At 44.2% G+C, this 24,314-nt stretch overlaps 1 protein-coding gene across 3 annotated transcripts; it reads left to right on the forward strand.

Moving 5' to 3' along the window:
• Positions 1 to 663: 663 nt before the first annotated feature.
• On the forward strand, positions 664 to 23,365 carry C3H17orf114 (chromosome 3 C17orf114 homolog). Of its 3 annotated transcripts, none has more exons than XM_075855554.1 (4): positions 664 to 1,805; positions 12,724 to 12,793; positions 21,176 to 21,255; positions 22,494 to 23,365. In XM_075855554.1, the coding sequence occupies exons 3-4, from the start codon at positions 21,177 to 21,179 to the stop codon at positions 22,664 to 22,666; spliced, it is 252 nt and encodes an 83-aa protein (XP_075711669.1). In that variant the 5' UTR covers positions 664 to 1,805; positions 12,724 to 12,793; position 21,176; the 3' UTR covers positions 22,667 to 23,365. The 3 variants fall into 3 exon arrangements, with proteins under 3 accessions (XP_075711669.1, XP_075711671.1, XP_075711670.1); XM_075855556.1 differs by lacking the exon at positions 664 to 1,805 and adding an exon at positions 9,661 to 9,747; XM_075855555.1 differs by lacking the exon at positions 664 to 1,805 and having other exon boundaries at positions 12,604 to 12,793.
• The last annotated feature ends 949 nt before the right edge of the window (positions 23,366 to 24,314 follow it).

Consider the following 24,314-nt stretch of genomic DNA (forward strand, 5'->3'; position numbering starts at 1 on the left):
ATCCACCATTGTCGGCCATATTGGCCCTCATAAGGCTAATTTATGTGTCACCTTGTCACCTAGAAGGATCTCAGCCCTCACCCTCCCTCTGTCAGTTCTGCCTGGCAGTCAATAGAGACATACTTCAATCACATCATCTGGTATCAGTGACTAAATCTCTGACACGTCCCTGATAGACACAAATACAGACCAGACGCTTCACCCCCATATATAGCCCTAAAACCTCAAAGAATGCTGGGAAATGTCATCCAATGGTGACGGAGGAAGTAGCTAACTTTGGAGGGGGGGGGGGTTCTGATATACCGGCATTACGATTGCTGGGGCGGATGGTTTAATACTCAGTCTAGGACCTAACAAAAGGTTTGTTACAATGTATCAGTGTAGAGTATTCCAGCCTACTACTGCTCATACAGCCGAGGAGTTTGTTACAATGTATCATTGTAGAGTTATCAGCCTTTGTGCTGCTGCTGTGTTGAGCTCACAGAGGATTGTAACATCCCAACCTAGTCCTGTTCCTACAGCTGATGAGCTTGTTACAATGTATCAGTGAGTAATTAATATCCTGAAGCTCAGGACAGGAGAGAGATTTGTGCTGCTGCTGTGTATAGCTCATAGAGAATTGTTACATTGCAACTTAGTCCTGTTCATACAGCTGATGAGCTTGTTACAATGTATCGGTGAACAATTTACAGCCTGGAGGACAGGAGAGATTCGTGCTTGTGCTGTGTTTAGCTCACATAGGATTGTTTTCATACAGCTGATTGGCCTGTTACAATGTATCAGTGCAGTGTTTATCAACCTGGAGCCCAGGACAGCAGAGAGATCTGTGTTTAGCGCTTAGGATTGATCCGTACTGATGTAGTCCTGTTCATACAGCTGATTGGCTTGTTACAATGTAACATATCCCATGCATGAAATATTCTCTTCATCTTACTGGACCACATTATACATTTGTGTTCTTCACCGGTGGCGCTCCAGATGTTATAATACTACAATTCCCAGCATGCCCTGTAGCTTTGGATATCCTCAGGATGGGGACAGCTGGTTTGCAGGGGGCTCAGATGTGCACGGTGTGTTCTTTGCCACTAGGGGCCATTGTGGCAGAAAAGACGCCGTCTATTTAGCACATTGGGAGGGGTCCTGCAGGTGAATTGCTGGCAGGGAGGGGTTAATTGGGTTTACTTCTACATTCTCATTCATAAATTTACCCAAACCCAAAATTTCCTTTAGGACACGATCGAAAAAGTGTTCTCAGTCCTCACAGGTCGTAAAAAAGGAATGTGATCGATGCCAAGACGCCCGTGTGTTCAGCCCAAAAAATCACGGGCACCATCTTAATGCATTGTCGAAAGCAAGGAGCGGGGACTATCAACAAGACTCAGACCTTAGGGGCATTTGTCCCCAATCTCGGGACCCCACCCCTGGCATTGCTTCCCTGGTTATCAAAATCATAAAACAGAAAAAAAAATTAGAAAATGTAAAATAAAAATGTGAAATTTTTGTTGTTTTTGGAGTAACGGTGATTTTTTTTTTTTTTTGCTGCGGTTATTACGGAGTTAAACTGACGGAGGAGGCGCAGCCGAGGTTTACGGGACGTGGCCCACATTGGAGGACTTGGCGCACAGACCTGTTTACATGAGAGATACATGGAGAAGGTGGGGGGACGAGAACCAGGAGGATCCTGAAGGGGTCGACGGCTTGTAGGACATTCTTGGCCGAGAACATTTGCACCTCCAAAAAGTTCCCCTTCATCGTCCTCTGGTGTGACATCACTGCGGCCTGTGGCTTAGTTATCGCCTACAGAGGTAACAGATGCGGAGTGACAACCACTGATGACCGACTTTACAGGAACCACAGGGGGTGTCACTCAGCTTTCCACAGACCCTGAATAACATATAAATCCACATTGCCACCCACATTTTCTCGCTTCTACTGCTCTGTGTCAGTCTTCACTGCAGTTCTGGCATTCTGTTCTTAAACTAGAAATTTGTGGAGGGAGGAAAAAAGTGTTGTATATCCTTTCCAGATGTGACCCCCATCATTCCACAGACCTTGAATGGCTTATAAATCTGCATTGTTATTCCTCAAACAGACAGAAAGTGTCAGTCTTCACTGCAGTTCTTGCATTCTATTCTTAAACTAGAAATCTATGGAGGAACAGCGCTGTTAGTTAGTTTATTGATATATAAATCTCCATTTGTATCCCTCACTTCAATTGTTCTATCTCTTTATATACAAGATAAACAAATATATAAGTTTCCCTGTTGTATTATGTCCAGCCTGTAGGGGGCGATGCAGTTGAATGAAGATCTGGATAGAAATTGTTATGCAATTGTCACTTTTAGATTGTAAGCTCTTGGGAACAAGCTTTTCTGCATCTGTCACTAGTGAAAATAGGTCTACTTTTATCGCTGACACCACAGTTCCCGGGTTGTCAACGCGGAATTCCTGCACCTTTCTAGAGAATTTTTCTTCTCTGCATATAGTAGATTCAGACATCTGACTCACCAAAGCTTACAATCTTCAGATGAACCACTGGATTATCAAAATAGACTTTTTTTTTTCTTAAAGGGGAACTCCACATAGCGCATATCATTGCCGTATCAGGTTGTTAGTCTGGATCTGAATATTCAGATTCATCCCAGAACTTTCAGTCCATATAAAATGGTTTTCATAGATGAAGCACAGGATAAGAAAGCCATGAATGAGAGGTTGTCACAACTAAATAAAGGGGCGTTCTTGCAATTTGGGGGCACACGTAGGTGGAACAGGGTGGGGCTTAAAATGTTTCATGATTTGGGATTGAAATAAAGGTGAGTGCTGTTGTCACTAAATCTCCTCCAGGCTCTTCCTATAAATTATTTCCCTGCCTCTGCCTGCGGTGGACTCAAGTTTGCACACTGCCTGTGACATGCTGCATGCTGCTGCACAGAGAACAGTCTGCCGCCTCTCCTGTGCCTTAGACCTTCATCTCTGTCTCACCAGCATCTTGCTCACAATTTGGGACGATTTGATGATTTATATAACTATAGCTTCTGTTAGATGTGATCTGGACACACCCTGCCATGTGGTGCCTGAGCAAAGCACTATGGGAAATATAGGTTCCAGAGCATGGAGCACTGCTATAATGTGGGCTAGGTTAGGGGGTTGTTCAACCAACAACTTCACTCTCCAACTGCGGATAAGGCAAAATGGACTTTATTTCTATGGTGTGATAAGTGGCTGCCAGAACACTTTCTGCCGCTTATCTCATGATAAACAACAGACTCAAACAAAATAAAATTAATTTTCAGTGTTTTGTCAGAGTTACCTGGAAGTTCACCAATGTGGTGGAGGAATATATGGTCTGGCCCTCGTGTAGGTCATCCAATAAAAATAGCAGCGAGTGTGTCCTGAACCTCGGAGCAGGAACTCATAGTGGCAACTCCGCCCACTGATCAGAGAATATAATTAGACTATAGATAAGGGCATAGGAAAGGACAGAGGGATTGTCCATACATATAGGGACATGCCTAGAGGTTAGGTGGGGGAGGGGCTGCTAGAGTGTTATCACGGTTTATGGGTGGTCACTCGGCCATGTATGGTGGAGGGGTGAGGGACTGTGTACAACCACTTTGACCCGAGGAGGACAGGTGTAATGAATACATGTGTGAATACGTGCTTACATAATAGTCAAGACTGGTTAACGAGGTTAAATAGTAACTGAGATGAGAAAGTATGTGACCCCTGAGTAAATAACATCTATTGTGAAATACCAGAAAGGAATCAACTGGGTCTATCACCTTAGATAAGATATGAGACATTATCTGTGTATTAGGTATAGGCTGTGTTCTCATGTCTGTGTATTAGGTGGAGGCTGGGTTGTGATGTCTGTGTATTAGGTGGAGGCTGTGTTGTGATATCTGTGTATTAGGTTGAGGCTGTGTTGTGATGTCTGTGTATTAGGTGGAGGCTGTGTTCTGATGTCTGTGTATTAGGTGGAGGCTGTGTTCTGATGTCTGTGTATTAGGTGGAGGCTGTGTTGTGATTTCTGTGTATTAGGTGGAGGCTGTGTTCTCATGTCTGTGTATTGGGTTGAGGCAGTGTTGTGATTTCTGTGTATTAGGTGGAGGCTGTGTTGTGATGTCTGTGTATTAGGTGGAGGCTGTGTTGTGATGTCTGTGTATTAGGTGGAGGCTGTGTTGTGATGTTTGTGTATTAGGTGGAGGCTGTGTTCTGATGTTTGTGTATTAGGTTGAGGCTGTGTTGTGATGTCTGTGTATTAGGTGGAGGCTGTGTTCTGATGTCTGTGTATTGGGTTGAGGCAGTGTTGTGATTTCTGTGTATTAGGTGGAGGCTGTGTTGTGATGTCTGTGTATTAGGTGGAGGCTGTGTTGTGATGTCTGTGTATTAGGTGGAGGCTGGGTTGTGATGTCTGTGTATTAGGTAGAGGCAGTGTTCTGATTTATGTATATTAGGGCTTATTCACACGAACGTATAATACGTCTGTGCAACGCGCGTGATTTTCACGCCCCTCGCACGGACCTATGTTAGTCTATGGGGCCGATCAGACAGTCAGTGGTTTCCACGCAGAGTGCGTCCGCTGCGTAAAACTCACGACATGTCCCATATTTGTGTGTTTTTTGCGCATCACGCACCCATCGAAGTCAATGGGTGCGTGAAAATCACACGCAGCACCTGGAAGCACTTCCGTGGGACGCGCGTGATTCGCGCAACAGCAGTAAAAACAAACTATGAATGAAAACAGAAAAGCACCACGTGCTACAAACATACAAACAGAGTGTCATAATGATGGCGGCTGCGCGAAAAGCACGCATCATACGCTGCTGACACACGGAGCTGTTATGTACCTTTTGCGCGCGGAAAACGCTGAGTTTCTTGCACGCGCAAAACACAAACGCTCATGTGAATCCGGCCTTAGGTGGAGGCAGTGTTCTGATGTATGTGTATTGGGGGGGATACTGTTCTGATGTCTGTGTATTAGGTGGATGAGGTGTTGTGATAGCTGTGTATTAGGTGGAGGCTGTGTTGTGATGTCTGTGTATTAGGTTGAGGCTGTGTTGTGATGTCTGTGTATTAGGTGGAGGCTCTGTTGTGATGTTTGTGTATTAGGTGGAGGCTGTGTTCTGATGTCTGTGTATTAGGTGGAGGCTGTGTTCTGATGTCTGTGTATTAGGTGGAGGCTGTGTTGTGATGTCTGTGTATTAGGTGGAGGCTGTGTTGTGATGTCTGTGTATTAGGTGAAGGCTGTGTTCTCATGTCTGTGTATTAGGTGGAGGCTGTGTTGTGATGTCTGTGTATTAGGTGGAGGCTGTGTTGTGATGTCTGTGTATTAGGTGGAGGCTGTGTTGTGATGTCTGTGTATTAGGTGGAGGCTGTGTTGTGATGTCTGTGTATTAGGTGGAGGCTGTGTTGTGATGTCTGTGTATTAGGTGGAGGCTGTGTTGTGATATCTGTGTATTAGGTGGAGGCTGTGTTCTGATGTCTGTGTATTGGGTTGAGGCAGTGTTGTGATTTCTGTGTATTAGATGGAGGCTGTGTTCTGATGTCTGTGTATTAGGTGGATGCTGTGTTGTGATGTCTGTGTATTAGGTGGAGGCTGTGTTGTGATATCTCTGTATTAGGTGGAGGCTGTGTTCTGATGTCTGTGTATTGGGTTGAGGCAGTGTTGTGATTTCTGTGTATTAGATGGAGGCTGTGTTGTGATGTCTGTGTATTAGGTGGAGGCTGTGTTGTGATGTCTCTGTATTAGGCGGAGGCTGGGTTGTGATGTCTGTGTATTAGGTGGAGGCTGTGTTGTGATATCTGTGTATTAGGTTGAGGCTGTGTTGTGATGTATGTGTATTAGGTGGAGGCTGGGTTGTGATGTTTGTGTATTAGGTGGAGGCTGTGTTCTGATGTTTGTGTATTAGGCGGAGGCAGTGTTGTGATGTCTGTGTATTAGGTGGAGGCTGTGTTGTGATGTCTGTGTATTAGGTGAAGGCTGTGTTCTGATGTCTGTGTATTGGGTTGAGGCAGTGTTGTGATGTCTGTGTATTAGGTGGAGGCTGTGTTCTGATGTCTGTGTATTGGGTTGAGGCAGTGTTGTGATTTCTGTGTATTAGATGGAGGCTGTGTTTTGATGTCTGTGTATTAGGTGGAGGCTGTGTTGTGATGTCTGTGTATTAGGTGGAGGCTGTGTTGTGATGTCTGTGTATTAGGTGGAGGCTGTGTTCTGATGTCTGTGTATTGGGTTGAGGCAGTGTTGTGATTTCTGTGTATTAGATGGAGGCTGTGTTTTGATGTCTGTGTATTAGGTGGAGGCTGTGTTGTGATGTCTGTGTATTAGGTGGAGGCTGTGTTGTGATGTCTGTGTATTAGGTGGAGGCTGTGTTGTGATGTCTGTGTATTAGGTGGAGGCTGTGTTGTGATGTCTGTGTTTTAGGTGGAGGCTGGGTTGTGATGTCTGTGTATTAGGCGGAGGCTGGGTTGTGATGCCTGTGTATTAGGTGGAGGCAGTGTTGTGATGTCTGTGTATTAGGTGGAGGCTGTGTTGTGATGTCTGTGTATTGGGTTGAGGCAGTGTTGTGATTTCTGTGTATTAGATGGAGGCTGTGTTTTGATGTCTGTGTATTAGGTGGAGGCTGTGTTGTGATGTCTGTGTATTAGGTGGAGGCTGTGTTGTGATGTCTGTGTATTAGGCGGAGGCTGGGTTGTGATGTCTGTGTATTAGGTGGAGGCTGTGTTGTGATGTCTGTGTATTAGGTGGATGAGGTGTTGTGATAGCTGTGTATTAGGTGGAGGCTGTGTTCTGATGTCTGTGTATTAGGTGTAGACTGTGTTGTGATATCTGTGTATTAGGTTGAGGCTGTGTTGTGATGTCTGTGTATTAGGTGGAGGCTGGGTTGTGATGTTTGTGTATTAGGTGGAGGCTGTGTTGTGATGTCTGTGTATTAGGTGGAGGCTGTGTTGTGATGTCTGTGTATTAGGTGGAGGCTGTGTTGTGATGTCTGTGTTTTAGGTGGAGGCTGTGTTGTGATGTCTGTGTATTAGGCGGAGGCTGGGTTGTGATGTCTGTGTATTAGGTGGAGGCAGTGTTGTGATGTCTGTGTATTAGGTGGAGGCTGTGTTGTGATGTCTGTGTATTGGGTTGAGGCAGTGTTGTGATTTCTGTGTATTAGATGGAGGCTGTGTTTTGATGTCTGTGTATTAGGTGGAGGCTGTGTTGTGATGTCTGTGTATTAGGTGGAGGCTGTGTTGTGATGTCTGTGTATTAGGCGGAGGCTGGGTTGTGATGTCTGTGTATTAGGTGGAGGCTATGTTGTGATGTCTGTGTATTAGGTGAAGGCTGTGTTCTGATGTCTGTGTATTAGGTGGAGACTGTGTTGTGATATCTGTGTATTAGGTTGAGGCTGTGTTGTGATGTCTGTGTATTAGGTGGAGGCTGGGTTGTGAAGTTTGTGTATTAGGTGGAGGCTGTGTTCTGATGTTTGTGTATTAGGCGGAGGCAGTGTTGTGATGTCTGTGTATTAGGTGAAGGCTGTGTTCTGATGTCTGTGTATTAGGTGGAGGCTGTGTTGTGATATCTGTGTATTAGGTTGAGGCTGTGTTGTGATGTCTGTGTATTAGGTGGAGGCTGGGTTGTGATGTTTGTGTATTAGGTGGAGGCTGTGTTCTGATGTTTGTGTATTAGGCGGAGGCAGTGTTGTGATGTCTGTGTATTAGGTGGAGGCTGTGTTGTGATGTCTGTGTATTAGGTGAAGGCTGTGTTCTGATGTCTGTGTATTGGGTTGAGGCAGTGTTGTGATGTCTGTGTATTAGGTGGAGGCTGTGTTCTGATGTCTGTGTATTGGGTTGAGGCAGTGTTGTGATTTCTGTGTATTAGATGGAGGCTGTGTTTTGATGTCTGTGTATTAGGTGGAGGCTGTGTTGTGATGTCTGTGTATTAGGTGGAGGCTGTGTTGTGATGTCTGTGTATTAGGTGGAGGCTGTGTTCTGATGTCTGTGTATTGGGTTGAGGCAGTGTTGTGATTTCTGTGTATTAGATGGAGGCTGTGTTTTGATGTCTGTGTATTAGGTGGAGGCTGTGTTGTGATGTCTGTGTATTAGGTGGAGGCTGTGTTGTGATGTCTGTGTATTAGGTGGAGGCTGTGTTGTGATGTCTGTGTATTAGGTGGAGGCTGTGTTGTGATGTCTGTGTTTTAGGTGGAGGCTGGGTTGTGATGTCTGTGTATTAGGCGGAGGCTGGGTTGTGATGCCTGTGTATTAGGTGGAGGCAGTGTTGTGATGTCTGTGTATTGGGTTGAGGCAGTGTTGTGATTTCTGTGTATTAGATGGAGGCTGTGTTTTGATGTCTGTGTATTAGGTGGAGGCTGTGTTGTGATGTCTGTGTATTAGGTGGAGGCTGTGTTGTGATGTCTGTGTATTAGGCGGAGGCTGGGTTGTGATGTCTGTGTATTAGGTGGAGGCTGTGTTGTGATGTCTGTGTATTAGGTGGATGAGGTGTTGTGATAGCTGTGTATTAGGTGGAGGCTGTGTTCTGATGTCTGTGTATTAGGTGGAGACTGTGTTGTGATATCTGTGTATTAGGTTGAGGCTGTGTTGTGATGTCTGTGTATTAGGTGGAGGCTGTGTTGTGATGTCTGTGTATTAGGTGGAGGCTGTGTTGTGATGTCTGTGTATTAGGTGGAGGCTGTGTTGTGATGTCTGTGTTTTAGGTGGAGGCTGTGTTGTGATGTCTGTGTATTAGGCGGAGGCTGGGTTGTGATGTCTGTGTATTAGGTGGAGGCAGTGTTGTGATGTCTGTGTATTAGGTGGAGGCTGTGTTGTGATGTCTGTGTATTGGGTTGAGGCAGTGTTGTGATTTCTGTGTATTAAATGGAGGCTGTGTTTTGATGTCTGTGTATTAGGTGGAGGCTGTGTTGTGATGTCTGTGTATTAGGTGGAGGCTGTGTTGTGATGTCTGTGTATTAGGCGGAGGCTGGGTTGTGATGTCTGTGTATTAGGTGGAGGCTATGTTGTGATGTCTGTGTATTAGGTGAAGGCTGTGTTCTGATGTCTGTGTATTAGGTGGAGACTGTGTTGTGATATCTGTGTATTAGGTTGAGGCTGTGTTGTGATGTCTGTGTATTAGGTGGAGGCTGGGTTGTGAAGTTTGTGTATTAGGTGGAGGCTGTGTTCTGATGTTTGTGTATTAGGCGGAGGCAGTGTTGTGATGTCTGTGTATTAGGTGAAGGCTGTGTTCTGATGTCTGTGTATTAGGTGGAGGCTGTGTTGTGATATCTGTGTATTAGGTTGAGGCTGTGTTGTGATGTCTGTGTATTAGGTGGAGGCTGGGTTGTGATGTTTGTGTATTAGGTGGAGGCTGTGTTCTGATGTTTGTGTATTAGGCGGAGGCAGTGTTGTGATGTCTGTGTATTAGAGACTTCTGTAGACGCATGTCTTTTTCATATAGTGTTTTGTTGTTTAGATTTTACTAGCGGTTAAAGGGACAGTACTATGTGCATCATGTTTATGCATGCATTATGTAGATTTATAATTAAAGTGGCAGTGTCATGTGTATAAGGAGGTCAGGCTGTATGGATATATACATTTAATGTATGGCAGGAGTTAAGGGGGCAGTGTCCTGTGTACACAGTAGATAAGGGAGCTATGATCATGTAGGGAGCAGTGGAGGGAGGAGTGACATAAGACACTCACACTCACATACACTCAGTCTGGCAAAGTGTGAACTTGGATAAGTTTGTTCTGGAGTGAGAAACATTCGGGGTAAGTAATGATTTCTTCTATGATCTCGCAGATTACGTCTGGTGATGTGTGACACAGTTCAGATTGTGTGTGTGGAGATTGTGAAATAGATGCAGCTCAGATTATTTGTTGTGTGGTGCAGTTTGTATGAATGTCAGAATTATTTTAAATTGTGTGTGTGTGTGTGTGTGTGTGTGTGTGTGTGTGTGTGTGTGTGTGTGTGTTTGTTTAAGTTATTTGAGCACACGTGTGTGTGTGACACAGATTGTGAGTGTTTGATCCAAATTGTGTGAGAGTGTATGGTAGAGATTGGGAGAGTCTAAAATACAGCTTGTCTTTGTGTAAGATACAGACTATGTGAGTGTTTATGGTACCGTTTACAAATTGCAAGACTGTATGATACATATTGTGAGAGCGTATGGTACATATTGTGAGAGCGTATGATACATATTGTGAGAGCGTATGGTACATATTGTGAGAGCGTATGATACATATTGTGAGAGCGTATGGTACATATTGTGAGAGCGTATGATACATATTGTGAGAGCGTATGGTACATATTGTGAGAGCGTATGGTACATATTGTGAGAGCGTATGGTACATATTGTGAGAGCGTATGGTACATATTGTGAGAGCGTATGCTACATATTGTGAGAGCGTATGCTACATATTGTGAGAGAGTATGATACATATTGTGAGAGCGTATGGTACATATTGTGAGAGCGTATGGTACATATTGTGAGAGCGTATGGCACAGATTGAGAGAGCGTATGGCACAGATTGAGAGAGCGTATGGCACATATTGTGAGAGCGTATGATACATATTGTGAGAGCGTATGGTACATATTGTGAGAGCGTATGGTACATATTGTGAGAGCGTATGGTACATATTGTGAGAGCGTATGATACATATTGTGAGAGCGTATGGTACATATTGTGAGAGCGTATGGTACATATTGTGAGAGCGTATGATACATATTGTGAGAGCGTATGGTACATATTGTGAGAGCGTATGATACATATTGTGAAAGCGTATGGTACATATTGTGAGAGCGTATGGTACATATTGTGAGAGCGTATGGTACATATTGTGAGAGCGTATGATACATATTGTGAGAGCGTATGATACATATTGTGAGAGCGTATGGCACATATTGTGAGAGCGTATGATACATATTGTGAGAGCGTATGGTACATATTGTGAGAGCGTATGGTACATATTGTGAAAGCGTATGGTACATATTGTGAGAGCGTATGCTACATATTGTGAGAGTGTATGATACATATTGTGAGAGCGTATGGTACATATTGTGAGAGCGTATGATACATATTGTGAGAGCGTATGGTACATATTGTGAGAGCGTATGATACATATTGTGAGAGCGTATGGTACATATTGTGAGAGCGTATGGTACATATTGTGAGAGCGTATGGTACATATTGTGAGAGCGTATGGCACAGATTGAGAGAGCGTATGGCACAGATTGAGAGAGCGTATGGCACAGATTGAGAGAGCGTATTGCACAGATTGAGAGAGCGTATTGCACAGATTGAGAGAGGATGTTTGTGTGTGCCAGAGATTGTAAGAGTGTGTATGATACAGATTACAGTCTGTATCATACAGACGCACACAGTCTCCATCACACACACACTCAGTCTGTATCATACACATACACATACACACACACATTCTGTATCATCCACACACACTCGCGCAGTCTGTATAATGCGCACAGTCGGTATCATACTCGCACCGTCTGTATCATACACACACTCGCACCGTCTGTATCATACGCACACTCGCACAGTCTGTATAACTTGCACAGTCTGTATCATACACACACTCGCACCGTCTGTATAACGCGCAGTCTTTATCATACACACAATCGCGCAGTCTGTATAATGCGCACGGTCGGTATCATACACACACTCGCACGGTCAGTATCATACGCACACTCGCACGGTCAGTATCATACGCACACTCGCACGGTCAGTATCATACGCACACTCGCACGGCCAGTATTATACGCACACTCGCACGGTCAGTATCATACGCACACTCGCACGGTCAGTATCATATGCACACTCGCACGGTCTGTATCATACGCACACTCTCACAGTCTGTATCATACACACAATCGCGCAGTCTGCATTATGTGCACGGTCGGTATCATACACACACTCGCACGGTCAGTATCATACGTACACTCGCACGGTCAGTATCATACGCACACTCGCACGGTCAGTATCATACGCACACTCTCACAGTCTGTATCATACGCACACTCTCACAGTCTGTATAACGCGCACAGTCTGTATCATACAAACACTCCCAGTCTGCATTACACACGCTCACACAGTCTGTACCACACACACTCCGTCTGTACCACACACACACTCACAGTCTGTATCACAAACACGCTCACACAGTCTGTACCACACACACTCACAGTCTGTACCACACACACTCACAGTCTGTATCACAAACACGCTCACACAGTCTGCATTACACACGCTCACACAGTCTGCATTACACACGCTCACACAGTCTGTACCACACACACTCACAGTCTGTACCACACACACTCACAGTCTGTATCACAAACACGCTCACACAGTCTGCATTACACACGCTCACACAGTCTGCATTACACACGCTCACACAGTCTGTACCACACACACTCACTGTCTGTATCACACACACACTCACACAGTCTGCGTCCCACACATACATCTGTATTATACACACTTACAGTGATGACATATTTTATACTGGGTGGGGGTCACTGGTTGATGTATAATTGATGACTGTGTTATACACCCTCTGACATTGTGTGTGTGATTGTGTAATACACTGGTTGTGTACATGGATATATTTGGGAGGCAGCTGACAGAGGCTCCATTGAGGAGTGGGGGGCGGCTCCACGTACGTGTGGGGTTACATGGTGCACAACTCTCTTTTTTTAGGATGTTGAAAAACCAGTTTCTCGTCTATAGGTCCCAGTGGAATTTCTCTACATTGAAGACGTGCGGAAATCTCTGCAGACCCCGGAGCTACTGGAGAAAGGTGAGATGGGAGGAAAGTGCAAGCTCTTGGGTCCGGTGTGACTGAGGGTAGCGAGGAATCACATTACTGAGTCCAGTTACATATTGATCTATTCTGCAGATTATTACATCACTGACCTCTCCAAAGAGCTGCAGAACATCGCTCTGCCCCATCCTGCCAGATACATACTGATCTATTCTGCAGATTATCACACCTCTCTAGATCTGCAGAGCATTGCAATGTATCGTTTGTATTATTTTGGCTCAGGATTTACCCCATAAACTTGTAGGAACTCGTCGGGCTGATGATACATCGTTACAAAGATTGCACAATATGTGCAAAATGTTACATCAAGTAGTGATAATGGCCCAGCCCTTGTCAGTTATCCAATGGAAGTCCACAACAGTCAATAGTAAAATGGCTGATAACAGGGAGCAATAGTTTGCACTAAACGTCACAGCTAATGGAGAGATGGTCTGCAGGGTTAAAGTCCCTTTAAAGGAATGGCATTATTATTTGTTTTCTTATCACCATATCCTTTAAATCTCAGCCTCCCCCCCCCCCCACTCCAATCAGATATGGCTGATAACAGAGAACAATAGGTTGCATTTAAGCACACAGAAAATAGAAAAACTTTAAGGTCATTAAAGGGACAGACACTATTATAGATAAGCAACCAGTTACTGTGTCTAGGAATTTATCTTCAAGAGGACAAAGACTCGTCCGCCCTGCTTTACCCTCCCCTCATTCTATGTAATGTATGGGCCGTGTGATCATTAGGCGGACACACCATTATATAGCCCCCTCCCCCACCACTAATTCTGCAATAGATCCTAATGTAGATTCCAAGGCAGATGATTCTTACTTATTTCTGATCCTGGTAAAGCTGGGTGACAACCAATATGGCCACTCCCATACAATGGTATAACTAGGCAGTCGTGCCATTCAGGAGTCTGGGAAAGCTGGAGGACAACGCCTTGAGCCCCCTCCCCCCTCCACTTTATTAGACAGGGCCAAGGGCTCTGTTAGGCGCAGCGTTCATCATAGGAGGACAGCAGGGATACTCAATGTAAATAATTTATGGCCTGGACCATCATTCATTGCGATGTGCACATTATGCGAAAGAGAACGCCGCCCACTTCCACAAATAACTGATTGGGGGGGCATCTAGTGTTGGGAAGCCCCCTTATTCAGGTTATCGAAGCAGGACCTGCAATATCAGACTGAGTTTTCAAAAATGGACAATCCCTTTAAGTGTAGTGTCGTGCATTTCTTAAAGGGGAATACCTCTATAAACAATCTGTTGACATAACATGGGTGAGGTCCCCTCATCACCTGTAAAGGGTTGCTGGAGCTCTGTAACGTGCCTGGACCTTTAGGGACATTTTCAGAACTTGAAATCTACGATAGATTGATAGGTCTGAAAAGCCATTGATTTCAGGGATCGCTGTGATTAAATAGAAGCCAATCATCTATTCTACAGCACACATGGCGCGGAGTCCCTTATAAGTAGAATCTCCTTCCCTCTTGTTACCCTCAGAGACCCCATAGACAAATTGTCATTATAATGAGTCTTCTCCACCGTCTTCGAAGGAATGTCCTACTGCTTCTAGGATGGAGGGGGGAGGGGATCAGCGCCCAAGGATAAGAGATGAACAATAAAGAGCCAATAATGGTGGTGTTAGAGGTTGGCACTGTGCCTGCAGAGATTCTCCCAATTTATGGGCTGCCCGAAACCTGTGGACTGAGTAGAAACCTCAATGAGGTCTTCTGGTAGTGGAGAACCCACTATTGGGGCATGATGCGGTAGTAGAGGGGACGGTCCACTATTGGGTTTTTCCCAGAGCTGGCCTTAGGGGTGTGCAACCTGAGTGATCACACATGGCACATGAGCCGGCCCTGCTAAAAGTGGTGTAGCAGGAGGCACGATACTCAAGGTTTGTGACCACCATGAATCTTAATATTAATTGTATAGCCGTATTATGGAGACATTATATTGCGCTGGGATTAATGGCTTTATGTATGGCCCTGTTATTTGGTGACTGCATGTTGGCACTTGAGCACTGTATGTGAGAGGCATTATGTGGCACTTCTACTTATGCACCATGTTGTGTGGCACTGTACGGAATGGTCATTGAGGAGGGGCACCAACAGAAGGTACTGCACATGGCACCATCCAATGTAAGGCTGGCCCTGGTCTTGCCAAAGCTTTGGGTCTCCTCAAGAATTGGCTCTTGCATTGTAGAACCACTGACGATGGATTTTCGTAGAGTCGGAGGATGACACCTTCCCGTAATCCATCAGGAATAATTTATTAATGTTATTGGTGTGGACTTTGTATAAATATATTTGGTTTTCAGCCGCACCCCGGGGTATTGATTGACACCCAGTTATAGGTGACGTTCCTCACTGTTCTCCAGAGATGTTCCTCTGTGTTCCTTATGTAAATTTATAAGTGGGAAATACATCTTGAACTAGAATTTCAGGTCTATCCTTTGCCATGCAGTAATGAGATATGATAAACAGGGGTGTAGGCACCAGGAGGGCAGAGATACCTCATGTGGTTGTGGACATTGTATAACAGATGGAATCTGCTGGGTCACCATGGGTAACGCCACTATTCTTAGCTGGTGTCTTCTTGGTATCTTCTTAGTGACATCACTTGTCTTGGCCAGCGTCTTCTTGATTCCTCTGGGTAACACAACCTTTCCTAACCAAAAACATTTGGTGTCTTGAGAACCATCATTGATTTTCTTATGGACAAAACCACCTTCTCTGCCCGAATCTTTTTTTAATACCATAAGTAATAACAATGGGAATGTTCTTGGTTGTCATGGGTTTCACCCCATCCTTGACCTCAAACTTTTCATTGGCATGAGACCACTGTTCCAAGCTGGAATATTTTTGGTTGCCGTAGACATCACTCCCGGTCTTTGTACCAAAAAAGATTCATGCCAAGAGTCACATCAGTGTTTTTAGCTGGAGTCTTCTTGGTTCTAATGGTCAACGCCACTGATCTTAGCAGGAATATTCTTGGTTCTGATGGTCAACACCACTGATCTTAGCAGGAATATTCTTGGTTCTGATGGTCAACACCACTGATCTTAGCAGGAATCTTCTTGGTTCTAATGGTCAACACCACTGATCTTAGCAGGAATATTCTTGGTTCTGATGATCAACACCACTGATCTTAGCAGGAATCTTCTTGGTTCTAATGGTCAACACCACTGATCTTAGCAGGAATATTCTTGGTTCTGATGGTCAACACCACTGATCTTAGCAGGAATCTTCTTGGTTCTAATGGTCAACACCACTGATCTTAGCAGGAATATTCTTGGTTCTGATGGTCAACACCACTGATCTTAGCAGGAATATTCTTGGTTCTGATGATCAACACCACTGATCTTAGCAGGAATCTTCTTGGTTCTAATGGTCAACACCACTGATCTTAGCAGGAATCTTCTTGGTTGTAATGGTCAACGCCACTGATCTTAGCAGGAATATTCTTGGTTCTGATGGTCAACACCACTGATCTTAGCAGGAATATTCTTGGTTCTGATGGTCAACACCACTGATCTTAGCAGGAATATTCTTGGTTCTAATGGTCAACGCCACTGATCTTAGCAGGAATATTTTTGATTGCTATGAGGAACATCAATTATTTTAGCTGATGTCTTCTTGGTTTCTACAGGCACCTTACGCCTTAAGCTGCAATCTTTTGGTTGCCATAAGCAACACCATTGTCCCTGGCTAAATCTTCTTGGTTGCCATCGTTAACATCAGAGATCTACGCAAGGCCAACATCAAGGTTCTCAGCTGTTATCTTCTTGGTTTCTATGGGCACCACCACATTCTTCATCTAACAAGAATCTTTTTGGCACTCATGGATCTTAGCAGGAATCATTTTGGTTGCATGAACACCAACACTGTAGTTATATGAAATATTTTTGGTTTGTATGGGCAACAACACATTTCTTGAAAAGATCTCCTTGAGAACCATGATCAATATCTTCTTAACGGGATCCTTCTTAGTCGTTATGGTCTACACCACTGGTCTTTGGCTGTTAAAGAGGCTCTGTCACCACATTATAAGTGGTAAACCTACAAAAGGACCTCAAAATAAGGTACAACAGGACAGAGGAGAAACCCCAAGCCAACTAGGAAAACAACCTATAAGCGCACGAGCGCCAGGGACATAACATCCCAGTAGAATCTGAAAGTAAATACCATGGATAATAAGAAAATATATACTTTTATTAATGTATCACAATACATGGTATAACAATATCAAATGTATTAAAAGACTGTATATGGCGGATCATATATCAAGAGGAGTAACAAAGCGGTAAGTATGACAAAATACCATGGGAAGCACAGAAAACATAACCAAAAAATCCCCACATCTTAATGCGACCATTTGATATTGTTATACCATGTATTGTGATACATTAATAAAAGTATATATTTTCCTATTATCCATGGTATTTACTTTCAGATTCTACTGGGATGTTATGTCCCTGGCGCTCGTGCGCTTATAGGTTGTTTTACCACATTATAAGTGGCCTATATTGTACATGATGTGATTGGCGCTGTAATGTAGATCACAGAAGTGTTTTTTATTTAGAAAAACAATAATTTTTGACGGAGTTATGGCCTATATTAGATTTATGCTAATGAGTTTCTTAATAGACAACTGGGCGTGTTTTTCTTTTTGGCCAAGTGGGCGTTGTACAGAGGAGTGTATGACGCTGACCAATCAGTGACCAATCAGCGTCATACACTTCTCTCCATTCATTTACACAGCGCATAATGATCTTACTAGATCACTATGTGCAGCCACATACACACATTAACGTTACTCGAGTGTCCTGACAATGAATAGACATTACCTCCAGCCAGGACGTGATGTCTATTCAGAAGCCTGACACTTCAGTAACGTTTGTGCTTGATTTACAGCACAGCACATTGAGATCACGCTGTGTTGTCATTTACAGCGTAATCTCGCGAGATTACGCTTCCTGTGCTTTAAATCTCACACAAACGTTAGCGAAGTGTCAGGATTGTTAATATACATCACGTCCTGACTGGTAGTGATGTCTATTCACTGTCAGGACACTGCAGTTACATTAGTGTGGGTGTATGTGGCTGCACATAGTGATCTAGTAAGATCACTATGTGCTGAGTAAATGAATGGAAAGAAGTGTATGACACTGATTGGTCAGCGTCACACACTCCTCTGTACAACGCCCAGTTGTTCATATAGTAAAACACGCCCAGTTGTCCATTGAGAAAGTTATTAGCATAAAGTTAAAATAGGTCATAACTCCGTCAAAAATGATCGTTTTTCTAAATAAAAACCACTGGTGTAATCTACATTACAGCGCCGATCACATCATGTACAATATAGGCCACTTCTAATGTGGTGACAGAGCCTCTTTATTACTAGGACCACTGTTCTCTACATTACAGCTCCGATCACATCATGTACAAGATAGGCCACTAATAATGTGGTGACAGAGACTCTTTATTACTAGGACCACTGTTCTCTACATTACAGCTCCGATCACATCATGTACAAGATAGGCCACTAATAATGTGGTGACAGAGACTCTTTATTACTAGGACCACTGTTCTCTACATTACAGCTCCGATCACATCATGTACAAGATAGGCCACTAATAATGTGGTGACAGAGACTCTTTATTACTAGGACCACTGTTCTCTACATTACAGCGCCGATCACATCATGTACAAGATAGGCCACTTATAATGTGGTGACAGAACCTCTTTAAAAAGCCGATATAACGGAATGTTATATTATAGGACTCCTCCCGGATAATGGACAAGTAAGGGGCAACCCATTAGGTAAATAGGGCCATGCTTTAAGAATAGATAGAACTGCCCTTTAAATTATATTTTACATTCTCAACAATGTCTTCTTAAAGGCACAGGAACCTAATTCAATGCAAAGACTTTGTTAGAGAACTAATTTCAGCCGGCAGAGATGTGGACGTCTGTACTCAGCGCTGCTTTATAAGGAAATAATAACGCTGTAAGATATATGTATTCTATAAATCTGTCCTCTCATCCTGACCAGAAACGCGTGATTCTGTGGAATGAGTCTTTGGGTTATTACGATTTCTTCTTATATTCACGGCTCCCCCATCCCCCTCTATAATGGACGCCTCCTGGATTCTTTCTTTCGGATCCAGTTCCCTGCAGATTAATGGAATCAACTTTCATCCCCAACACTACATCCTGCTGTGTCAGTAACCTCTGACCCTTGACCTGCAAGACTTCACCACTATAGTATTACATGAGGTTCCTAAAACAGTACCACACATGCTAAGCTTAGATACAGTGGCTCGTCAGACAGTATCACACATGATAGGATTAGATACAGTGGCTCGTCAGACAGTATCACACATGATAGAATTAGATACAGTGGCTCGTCAGACAGTATCACACATGATAGGATTAGATACATTGGCTCAGCAGACAGTATCACACATGATAGGATTATATACACAGCTCATCAGACAGTATCACACATGATAGGATTAGATACATGGCTCAGCAGACAGTATCACACATGATAGATTTAAATACAGTGGCTCAGCAGACAGTATCACACATGATAGGATTAGATACATGGCTCAGCAGACAGTATCACACATGATTGTATAAGATATAGGGCTCAGCAGACCGTATCACACATGAGAGGCTTAGATACACTGGCTCATCAGACTATCACATGAGAGGCTTAGATACAACAGATTAGAAGACAGTATCACACATGATTGATGATCCTGTGTATCTAATCCTATCATGTGTGATACTGTCTACTGATCTGTTGTATCTAATTCTATAATGTGTGATACTGTCTGCTGAGCCATGTATCTAATCCTATCATGTGTGATACTGTCTGCTGAGCTGGTGTGTCTAAGCCTCTGATCTGTGATACACAGGCTCATCAGACAGTATCACATGATAGGCTTAGATACACTGGCTCTTCAATCATGTGATACTGTCTAAAGAGCCTGTGTATCTAATCCTGATGGTATCACACATGAGACGCTTAGATACAGTCTGATGAGCGAGTGTATCGCAGATGAGCGGCTTAGATACACCATCTTAGCAAACCGTATCACACATGATAGAATTAGATACACAACTCAGCAGACAGTATCACACATGATCGGATTAGATACACATCTCAGCAGACAGTATCACACATGATAGGATTAGATACACAGCTCCGCAGACAGTATCATACATGATAGGATTAGATACACAGCTCAGCAGACAGTATCACACATGATAGGATTAGATACACAGCTCAGCAGACAGTATCACACATGATAGGATTAGATACACAGCTCAGTACAGTATCACACATGATAGGATTAGATACAGTGGCTCAGTAGACAGTATCACACATGATAGGATTATATACACAGCTCCGCAGACAGTATCACACATGATAGGATTAGATACACAGCCCAGCAGACAGTATCACACATGATAGAATTAGATACAGTGGCTCATCAGACAGTATCACACATGATAGGATTAGATACAGTGGCTCATCAGACAGTATCACACATGATAGGATTAGATACAGTGGCTCATCAGACAGTATCACACATGATAGGATTAGATACACAGCTCAGCAGACAGTATCACACCTGATAGGATTAGATACACCATCTCAGCAGACAGTATCACACATGATAGAATTAGATACATTGGCTCATCAGACAGTATCACACATGATAGAATTAGATACAGTGGCTCATCAGACAGTATCACACATGATAGGATTAGATACACCATCTCAGCAGACAGTATCACACATGATAGAATTAGATACAGTGGCTCATCAGACAGTATCACACATGATAGGATTAGATACACAGCTCAGCAGACTGTATCACACATGATAGGATTAGATACACAGCTCAGCAGACAGTATCACACATGATAGGATTAGATACACAGCTCCGCAGACAGTATCACACATGATAGAATTAGATATACCATCTCAGCAGACAGTATCACACATGATAGAATTAGATACAGTCGCTCAGCAGACAGTATCACACATGATACGATTAGATACACCATCTCAGCAGACAGTATCACACATGATAGGATTATATACATATAGGAAAAGAACACCGTGATGGGAGCCTGTGCATGTAATATGGTGTATAGGGGGTGGGTGACGTGTACAGGTGGAGGCCGTATATACAGTGTGTGACATGAGGTATGTCTGGTATGGGAGATATGTCTGGATCTGTATATAGTCTTTTCTGAGAACAATATGACGCTCTCCCGGCAGTGCTGTACATCGCTGTGTATATGGAAGGTGAGGACTGACTCCTGTCTGCTTTTTCTCAGGATGGGAGTGAAAGTTCTGCGGTGTTTTCCCTGGTATGGAAGGAGGAAAGAGCGGAAAAAGAGCAAAAGTAGTCAAGAAGGTGAGAAGTGGTCGTTATAGAGAGAGGGGTGCAGTGTACACAGGAGGGGTGCAAGGTAAAATGATGAGGGGGTGCAGTGTACACAGGAGGGGTGCAAGGTAAAATGATGAGGGGGTGCAGTGTACACAGGAGGGGTGCAAGGGAAAAATGGTGAGGGGTGCAGTGTACACAGGAGGGGTGCAAGGTAAAAATGGTGAGGGGGTGCAGTGTACACAGGAGGGGTGCAAGGTAAAAATGGTGAGGGGGTGCAGTGTACACAGGAGGGGTGCAAGGAAAAAATGGTGAGGGGGTGCAGTGTACACAGGAGGGGTGCAAGGTAAAAATGGTGAGGGGGTGCAGTGTACACAGGAGGGGTGCAAGGAAAAAATGTTGAGGGGGTGCAGTGTACACAGGAGGGGTGCAAGGAAAAATGGTGAGGGGGTGCAGTGTACACAGGAGGGGTGCAAGGAAAAAATGGTGAGGGGGTGCAGTGTACACAGGAGGGGTGCAAGGAAAAAATGGTGAGGGGGTGCAGTGTACACAGGAGGGGTGCAAGGAAAAAATGGTGAGGGGGTGCAGTGTACACAGGAGGGGTGCAAGGTAAAAATGGTGAGGGGTGCAGTGTACACAGGAGGGGTGCAGTATACATACGGTGAGGGGGTTCAAGGTGAATACAGTGATGGGGTGCAGTGTACACAGAAGGGATATAGTGTACATATGGTCAGGGGGTGCAGTGCACATACAGCGAGGGGCTGCAAGGTAAATATGGTGAGGGGGTTCCGTGTACACAGGAGGGGTGCAGTGCACATACGATGAGGGGTGCAGCGCACATACGGTGAGGGTGCAGCGCACATATAGTGGGGGTGCAGAACACATACAGTGGGGTGCAGCACACATACAGTGGGGCAGTGCACATACAGCGAGAGCAAGTTCACATACAGTGGGTGCAGTGTACAAAAGTGGGGTGTAATGCACATACAGTGGGGGTGTGCTGTGCATGCAGTAGGGTGCACTGCATATGCAGTGAGATGCAGTGTGTATACAGTGGGGGTACAGTGTAATACAGCGGAACACTGTGCATATACAGTACACATACAGTGGGGTGCAGCGCACATGCAGTTGGATGCAGTGTACAAACAGTGGGGTGCAGTGTACACAGGAGGGGTGCAGTGTACATACAGTTGGGACAGTGCACATACAGTGGTGGCTCAGTGTACATACAGTAGGATCATTTTACCCATGTTAATTCTTTTTTTCAGAGACCCCTGTGGCCACCCCCCCTCAGGAGGAGAAACCCAGACTCCGCTCCACCAATTCAACAGGCAGCGATACGGACGGCCAACAGAGCCGGGCCTACTTCAGCGGCAAAGCCAGGGTGTCATTCCGCCACGAGATGGACTCCACCATGTTTGTGAACGATTCAACCTTCTGAAGACGGCTCAGAACCACCTCTAGCACACCCCGAGATCATCCTCCATGTTCCGGAGCTGAGGACCCTAAACAATTATTCCATGTAACAGTGAACGTCAATAAGAGGGGACTACAATCTCATCATCCAGCGGAGTAATAACTGAGAAACATGCAGTGCTCTAGATATACCAATAGGTGGCGCCACTGGGCCGAATATAATCCCAGAAGACAGTGTATTTCAGTAACCGGCACAAGAACCCACTGCAGCCCCCATCACTGTACGTCGCACACATAGATGTAGGATATAGCTTCACTCAAACATTCATAGACACGCATGGGTTATTGCTCTATGTTATCAGCCACATAGGGCGGGGGTCTGGTTTATTCTCACGTTATTATGCGATATATTTCTTTTAAAACTTTTACATTTTTCCGATTAGATATATAAGGGGCAGATCTGCTTAGCGACACCTAGTGGCTGATGTGAGAACTACACATGACTCACATATACAGGCGCATCCTGATAATCTGTCATCCTCATGCTGGACCATCAGGTGCCGGACTAACAGACTTTTGGGTCCAGCCACACTACACACCAGCCTATGATAAAAGAGGCCACTACAAGTCCCAGCATTACCATGTATGATCATGAATTGTAGATATTTTTGTAACTTCGCATTTACAGATTTCACTGTAATCATAAAAATGTTAATAAACTAAACATCCGTCTCCCCTCTTGAATTTAAACACAAAGTATATTAGAAACTTAACACCATTTTGAGTATCTCTGCTTGCTGTCAGTGAGAGGTAACCCTTCCTGATCCAGTCCAGCTAGTGTATTACAATGTATCAGCGCAGGAGTCCAGCATAGAGCAGAGATTTGAGCTGCTTCTGTGTTTAGTTCAAAGGGATATCTGCACTGACACATTGTAACAAACCCTTTGTGGGAATGTCACCTATAGCTGGACAAGGGTTAATATTCTGCCATCACATCCTGACAAAATTCTGCAGTCAGTAGAGCTGACACTCTAATCTCACTGTTACATTATCCTCTGTCACCACTATTGGTGAAACTCTGTGATTTTAGAGGAGGGAGAACGGATCTGCACACAATGTTGAGATTTAATTATCCTGAGGTATACTCTAGTCACATCCAAAGCAACACACCTGCAGGTTTCCTCTTGAAGCTTTCTACCCGGAGGACCTTTCAGTATAAGGTAATAAAAAATTTTTTGCCATACTATACACATATAGAACAGTCACACTGCACAAATACTACTACTATACTGTACACAACTACCACCACCACACTGCACACATACTACTATACTGTACACAACTACCACCACCACACTGCACACATACTACTATACTGTACACAACTACCACCACCACACTGCACACATACTACTATACTGTACACAACTAATACCACCACACTGCACACATACTACTATACTGTACACAACTAATACCACCACACTGCACACATACTACTACTATACTGTACACACCTAATACCACCACACTGCACACATACTACTATACTGTACACAGCTAATACCACCACACTACACACATACTACTATACTGTACACAACTAATACCACCACACTGCACACATACTACTACTATACTGTACACAACTAATACCACCACACTGCACACAT

The sequence above is a fragment of the Rhinoderma darwinii genome, chromosome 3 (genome assembly GCF_050947455.1).
Source record: "Rhinoderma darwinii isolate aRhiDar2 chromosome 3, aRhiDar2.hap1, whole genome shotgun sequence".
Taxonomy (NCBI): domain Eukaryota; kingdom Metazoa; phylum Chordata; class Amphibia; order Anura; family Rhinodermatidae; genus Rhinoderma; species Rhinoderma darwinii.

Excerpts from the sequence above, each read along its gene's own strand:
- C3H17orf114 (XM_075855554.1), top strand. The coding sequence starts at position 21,177 with ATGGGAGTGAAAGTTCTGCGGTGTTTTCCCTGGTATGGAAGGAGGAAA. Across the intron at positions 21,256-22,493 it reads GAGCAAAAGTAGTCAAGAAG|AGACCCCTGTGGCCACCCCC; the intron begins GTGAGAAGTGGT and ends TCTTTTTTTCAG.